Here is a 7,362-nt window from a genome sequence, read left to right on the forward strand (position 1 = left end):
AAACCCTGGCTGTTGTTAAAACCTTTACAAGTGTACTGGGTAGGGAGGGAAGTTTCCTGTAACATCTTTAAAAAAATCTTATGCTAACACAGAACAGCAGATAATGAGTCAGGAAAAGGCAGAAAAGCTTACAACTGAACTCCAGTGCTCACTCAAAGGAGGCAAAAGAAACATTTGTTTTTCTGTCTGAGTTCCAGTTCTGTCAGACAGAGAATTTCTGGCTTCCTGGTGCAAAGGTGTGGCTTTCCCTCCCAAGAAGAACAAGAGGTAATTTCAGACAGACTCTAAAAGTCCTAAGAGTGGAAGACAACCTGTTATTTAAAACAACAAGGTGTGTGGACACAGAACAAGGCTCCCTGGTCTCTAATTTGGAAGGTTCAATAAAACTCCAGAAAAGCCCAACACGAATTTGTGCAATAATCTTCCCTGTCTCCAAACCACACTGTTGGACTCGCCAGCTTTTACTGCAGATCAAAACCTGAGCTGCAGCAGCACCATTTGTAATGCAGTGCTGTGTGATGTTGCAAATATGCACCAGGTTTTGTTTTTTTCCAAAATGTTGGTTATAGTGTGCAGCCTTGTAAAGCACAGAACTGCATATTTTAGTTATTAAACTTCACAAACAAGTCTGGCTGTTGAAAGTCATTTCCCTGAGTAAACAATGACTCAGTGTGGGCTATATAAATGTACAAGTTATTAGTTACTGTTAGTGAGTTTAAAAAAACTCAACTCTATACAAAGGCCTGCTTCAGAATGGAAAATAGTTTTCCTCCTACTTCTATAGTCCCAGTTATATTGTTTCAGTGGAATTTAATTTTCTAAAAAGCTAAAGAGATCACTATCTCTTCATTATATAATTGGACATTGACTTAACTGGACCCTTCAGCCATGAACAATATGTGCAATGTGAAAGCTGAGTTTACCCTTTTTTCTATTCTCAGTTTGTCATTATAATGCTGAGGTAAAACTGATTCTTTCCTGGATAGGAATAGCCCATCCAGACCAGGCATCAGGTGACAATGAAAACAGACATAAAGACAACCATAAAATATTGAGTATATGGTAATGAAGAAAAATGCAATTGCAAGCTCAATAAAATCCTCTGACAAACACTGCTCCCTAGTTGAATTACAGCTCCTTCCATAATCCCCCTCTTCATTAGCAAAATGGCCAAATACACCTGGTGATTGTCAGCTGGCAGAAGGCACCAGGCTCACTCTGCCTAATGAAACTCAGCTGCTGAGGCACCAAGGTTTCCCTGCAGCCTCCAACCCCTCCAAAGGCTGTTTTCCTGTTCCAGTGTGCACTGTCCCAGGTTAGGAGCACACCTCTGTGTTACCTTTTGTAAGGGGGAAATCTCTGGACAGGCACCAGAACACTAAAAGGAAATACAGAGTCAGATCACAGAATATCCTGAGCTGGAGGGACCCACAAGGATCAACTCCTGGCACTGCACAGACCCCCCAACAACCCCACCCTGCGCCTCCCTGGCAGAGCTGTCCAAACTCTCCTGGAGCTCTGGCAGCCTTGGGCCGTGCCCAGCACCCTCTGGGGGAAGAACCTTTCCCTAAAATCCAACCTAAACCTGCCCTGGCACTGCTCCAGCTGTTCCCTCCTCCTGTCACAGGGCAGGAATGTGCAGCCCCCAGTGAGGTCTGACCTCAGTCTCCTCTTCTCCAGGCTGAAACAAACCAAGTGACCTCAGCTGCTCTTTATAGGACTTCCCCTCTAGACCTTTCATCATCTTCATAGCAAACTCTGTGGTGAAATTTTACTAGAAAAGTGCCTTCTAAAGAAATTACCAAAATAAATTTGAAGGCACAGCTCTAGCTTACAGAGCCCAGCCTGCAGGCTGAGTACCACCACAGCTGTGTCACGGAGCACTTTTTAGTCATTCATGGACTCTCCATTTCCTGGCAAATATCACAACACATTTTGACACGACATTCTTCACCACCAGCAATGACACTGCCCATTCAGTGGCAGAGCTTTCAGTGACTGCAGCCTGCTGTACCTCCCAGCCCTGGGACCTCACTGCCCAGAGGGCAAACACTCCAAAGGTACTGCCAAAATGTCAAATTCTATGTCCATTTATTATCAGCTGCTGAACTGAATCACAGGAAGGGTGGTGGCCACGCTGGCCCAAGGTCACTGTACTGGTTATAGGGCTGAGAGTGTCCCAGGAAAGCTGGACATTGGCACCTGACCAAATGCTTTCCTAAAGAAAAAAAGCTGCCAGGGAGAGCTATCCATGCGTGCCTGAATGCCACAGGAGTTCTAAATACTAACCTTTACTGCCTTCCAGTACAGGAATTTAATACAGAACACTGGAGATATATAGCAACAGAAGAGGTACTGGCCCTGCTGCTCTTTGCTGTATTTAAATGTTTAAATATTTAAATAAGGCAGGGCAGGGCTGTAAGGAACACTTCCACCCCCACAGAACATGACTCAGTTGCAACAAATTACTTGAGATTTGTCCACTCCAAACCTTCTGCCATAACAAGCTTTGTTAGCCTTTCACGTTGACTTGTGCTGCCTGCTTCTATCTTTATTAATGCTTTCTGGAAAGAGCTGGCCACCCACCCCACTAACACATCAACAAGAAATATGCAGAGGAGGGCACAAAACACAGAGCAGGATATTTTCCAGCAGAGAGATCCCTGAATCCAGGCACAGAGAGGCACAGCACAAGTGGCTCCCTCCGGGCAGAAAAAGAACTGTGCTACAATCTCAGAGGCAGACGAGGCATGCAAACCTCACCCACTAGAGCTGACAGCAGGTTTCTGGAGAAGCCAGGGATAGCAATCCTAGGCAGAGCCAACCACATCACTCAGGAGCTGGTTCCACTGCAGCAAAGCAGTGTTTAACGCAGGAAAAGCCCTGACAGGAGACACACACGTGCCACAATTGCAATCACTTTGTGCCAGCACAGAGGGCCCACCTGACCCCAGCCTTCCCAGCCTCTGTGCAGATGTTGCTGTGCTCACACAGAGAGCCGGGCTGGGAAACTGCTCCTCACAAATCACCTGTTTGTTTGGCCGGCTCAGTTCCGATTTGGATCAGTTCTCACCAGTTAACCACCTCTGGCTGCCACTGACAGAGGTAACCCAAAGCAAAACAGAGATGGTTTTCCCCACGGTAACACTTCAGAAGCACACAAATCAGCCTTTATAAATGGTTCTTTAGCCCGTGTGAAAGGACAAGCGATTGAGTTACAGCTCTTACAAAGGCCTGTGGGACACACCAGCCCCGGGGAAATCTGCAGTTGAGCTCCCTCCACCTCCTTTTCTGCAGCACCTGTACCACATCAGCTTTTCCCAGACACACATTTGTCCTCCAGAAGGCACTACTGGTTATCTGAGAATAGTGCTCACTCATCAGTCCTTTGAACTGGGAGGCAAAGTGCTGCAGCCCAGTGCTCCTCAGTATTTTCCATGCTGGAACCGTTCACAGCTGCCAGGTAAGAGCCAAGGGAAGGAGCAGTGGGAGCTGTGTTTTATCCACTGCCCTGGGACTGTGGCAGCTGCTGCAGTTTGTTTTTCCTGCATTTGGAGCAGACTGTTCCTTTGGACAGGAATTTGTCCAGTTCCTAGAAAGCATGTGGTTCCTAATGCAGTAATAAGCAACACGACACTACAAACAGAAAAATCCCAAATATCTGAACAAGACTATCAGACTATCTTAGCTTTGCATAAAGGCATCCATAGAGTTCGAGCTTATTCATAGAAAGAAACACTATATTTAATATTATATAGCATTTTTAGCCCCCAGTTTTTTACTGGCCTTCCTCCAGTTGGGTTAGATCAAATAAAAATGGCTTGACTCATTTTGTCAGGATCTGTGTAAGTTCTCTTACCGTTATTATAAATCCTGAAGATGTACTACTGTAAATCACAAGTTTCTTCACCATTAATTATGCAGAAGAGAACAGAAATTACACACTGGATAATGACTCACACCATGGGATCTCTCATTCCTTAGTGTGTTATGATTCACACCTTTCTTTTTTTTTTTCCTCTTCAAAAATAAATCCATCCTTTATACCATGATAAATTAGGACAACATGTGTTCAGTGTAGCACTCCATTGGTCCCTGCCAGGCAGAACACAAAATTCATATTTACACAGCCCCTCCCTAGAACACAGGATTATATCCACTATCAAAACTAAAACCCCTGAAGTATTATGACAGTGGTTGCCATATCAGGGCCTACTGTGAAAATTAAGAACTCATCAGTTCCATAAGCCTTAGGCAGTTTCTAAAAGTTTTGAAAAGGTGCTGACAACTGGCAATTGTCTATTGCTCCAAAAGGGATGAAAGAAAAATGCCTTTTTTCACAAGTGCTCTAAGATGTGGTTCTGTTTTCATGGCTTGTCCCACTAACCAAGCAAATTTTCTCATTTGTCACTTTTAAAAACTAAGCAGCTGCTATCCACAAGTAGTTCTGGAGGAGCCTTCCGCCCCAAGCAACTGTCAGAGAGAGATTAAATACCAGAATAATCTCTGTATTGTATCTCAGAACCACTTTTCCTCTGTAATCCTCCCAACGACAAGAATGCAGCTCAAGCCAGCTTACTTGGAAAATTCAAGTTACTAGAATGAGTTGCTTATTCAGGCGGAGTCAGATGCCTCCCATGAGTCACTGTCACTTAAAGCAATTAACTCCAGGTATATTAGAACTGGGAAAAAAACCGGCATGGAAAGCAGCTTTAGAGCCAGGGACCCCTGAGCCTCAGTGGGGACGCAGACCCGTGGTCTAAATTGGAGAAGCTGAGGAGTTTAACCATCTCCACCTGTGAGAGAGGGCTAAATACACCGAGCTTTCTCCATGAAGTGCTTTGAGGCACCTGGCAAAGGAGGAATTCCTCCACCGTGAACGTCAGCGCTGTGCACAGCAGGGTGGATCACACCCGGCAGCGCTCGGAGCTCTAACGCAAGTTCGGGATGTACAGGAAGCCTGTCTTGACAAGGGCAAGCCAAGCCGCCTGGAGCCCCGGCCGTGTCACGGCCACGTCGGAGCCGGGAGCAGCCCCGCCACACCCTGCCCGGCCCCGGCTCCGCTCGGGCTCCCCGCGAGCAGCGCTCGCCCCGCGCCGGGCGGGGATGCGCGCAGGGAAGCGTTACCGGAGTGCAGGCACCGACCGCCCGGGAGCCGGGGAGCGAGCAACTGCTCCGGGCAGCCGGAGCCGCGCCGTGCCGCCGCCAGGATGCCGGCTGCTCTACCCCGCTCATTTGTTCCTTCCGTGGAGAATGTTTCGAGTTTCCGGGAAGGTCGGCGGCTGCGGGAGAACGGCCGAGCCGCGGCCGCCCGGGGCGCTGCCCCCGCGCCGCCCCGCAGCCATGTGCCCGAGCGCCGGTGCCGCCGGGCGGGCGGGAGGCGGCCGCGCACACCGACCGCTCGCTCGGGCTCCCCCCCGGCCCCGGCCCCGCTCACCTGCGCTCGGCGCCCCGGGACGCGCGGCTCGGGGCCCTGCGGCGGCTCCGCGAGCGCCTCGGCGCCGACTGCCCGCGGGAGCCCGCGCCGCGCCGCTAGTGAGCATGTCCGAGCGCCGGGCATGCGGGCTGCGGGCCGCTGCCTCCGCCCTCACCTGCACCGGCCCCGCAGCTCCGCCGGGACCCCGCCTCGCCCCCCGGCCCGGCCTGCGCTGGTTACGTTGTCCGCGGCAGCAGCATCCCGCTGAGCGGCTTCGGCAGCGAGCTGTTGCCTCCGAGGGCAGACGCACCTGTCTGCTCCAGACGGACAAGATAAACCTCGAACGCTGATGGTAATTCTACCGGCCCCTCCTGGCTGTGGGAGTCATCAGAAGTGCATGTTCCTGGGAAGGACGCAGGTGAAGTTCGCTCCGGAGTGATTGCACCGAGCTCGGGTAACCATCCGCTGTGAGCAGCGGATTGGCTCATCCCACACAGGTGTGAAATACCCGAGGCAGTCTCGTCAGGATCTACAGGAAATTCTACACACTGAACTCCAACAGCCTGAACCACTCTGAGCTAAAACAGTAAAAAAGCTCTGCTCTTGCCAGTCCTGCAGCAGTTTAAAGTATCTTAAAGTTTCTCTAAAACCACCCCTCTCTGGCCATTCATGCAGCACCAACACTGCTTGACACAGTTTTCATGTAAAAAATGTTTGAAACTTTTAGGAAGTTGAACGGATACCTTTTCTCTCTTTGATGCCTTCCCCAGGACGCCGGCACACGCTAAGGTTCAAAGGAACGTTTCCCCCTGGGAACAACAATTCAGTCCTGCCAGTGTCCCCTACTACCACTACGAATAAGTCAGTAACACTCCTGCAAAGCAAAGAACACCAGAATTGCCTCTGCCTCCCCTCATAGCAAGGCAGAGGGAGCTCTCGGGTTTTTCTGAAGTAAAATGACTCTACCTGACAATTGTGTAACCACACAGTAAATGTCTCAGCTCATTTTCAGATTGAGTTTCAGATTAGTCACTAGAAAGACAATGCTAGGAAACAGCAGCAACATGCACAGATGTGCACTTCAGTACAAGATGGCTCTACCAGAGCTGAATATCTGTTAAACAGGTTTTAAATAGCTATGACAGAGAGAAATTCAGTTGCACCTAGGTAGTTCCAAACATTTTAAATTTTACACAGTTACTTTTCTTTGACTCCTTTAATTAAAAATTATACAAATGCAGATAGAAAATATTCTGAAGCAAAACACATAGAACAGCCATTAATTCCAAGAAAACTGCAATTATTCTTAGAAAAGTACCATCTTTCTCAACTGTTTGTGTCAAACCAGAAAAGATCAGCTCATGGATTTCCATTTGCTTACATACAAACCCTGAACACAAGTCAATAAAGTCCCAAGTTAACAGAATAGTCAGTTCCTTGGGATACTTAGAAGTTTGATAATATGTGCCTGTACCACTGAATTTTCCATATGTGAACCTTCCTGTAACATTCAGGGCATGAACCCCATGACAGCACAGTCAACACAAGAGGAACAAAATAACTATTTCAAAGCTCTTTCCCTTCCTCTGCAGTCTGAAAGTGCTCCCAGAATTCTGACAGAATTCATAAAGTCAGACTAAACACCAACTTTGGTTCACTGAAGTATTTCTACAGGAAATAAATTTTAACGATTTTCTAAACTCCCACTCACTTCACTGCTACTAATTCCATCCCAGAGAGATCAAACTGTTCACAGCACAGCTCCAGTCACTCCAATGACCAACCAGCCTTGCAAACCCTCCCATTATTACCCTGGAGTTGCTCAGTTCAGATCTAAGTTGGTTATTGTGTAACCAACAGCACCAGAAGAGGACAGAGAACAATAAAAGCCAGGCTTACAGTCCTGCGCTCTGCCTTGTGCCCAACCACGTGGATGATTTCTCCTG

The 7,362-nt window shown here is 48.2% G+C and overlaps 1 protein-coding gene across 3 annotated transcripts in view; it reads right to left on the reverse strand.

Moving 5' to 3' along the window:
* MYO1C (myosin IC) overlaps positions 1-5,881 on the reverse strand; it is a 50,405-nt gene extending 44,524 nt beyond the window's left edge. For 2 of the 3 annotated variants that reach the window (XM_053961035.1, XM_053961036.1), the window contains exon 1: positions 5,438-5,881. In XM_053961035.1, coding sequence (XP_053817010.1) covers positions 5,438-5,560 — 123 coding nt within the window. In that variant the 5' untranslated portion in view covers positions 5,561-5,881. Of the gene's footprint in view, positions 1-5,127; positions 5,363-5,437 lie in introns of those variants that run through there. The other variant, XM_053961037.1, reaches the window with a different exon arrangement.
* Positions 5,882-7,362: the final 1,481 nt, after the last annotated feature.

The sequence above is a fragment of the Vidua chalybeata genome, chromosome 20, assembly GCF_026979565.1.
Source record: "Vidua chalybeata isolate OUT-0048 chromosome 20, bVidCha1 merged haplotype, whole genome shotgun sequence".
NCBI lineage: Eukaryota > Metazoa > Chordata > Aves > Passeriformes > Viduidae > Vidua > Vidua chalybeata.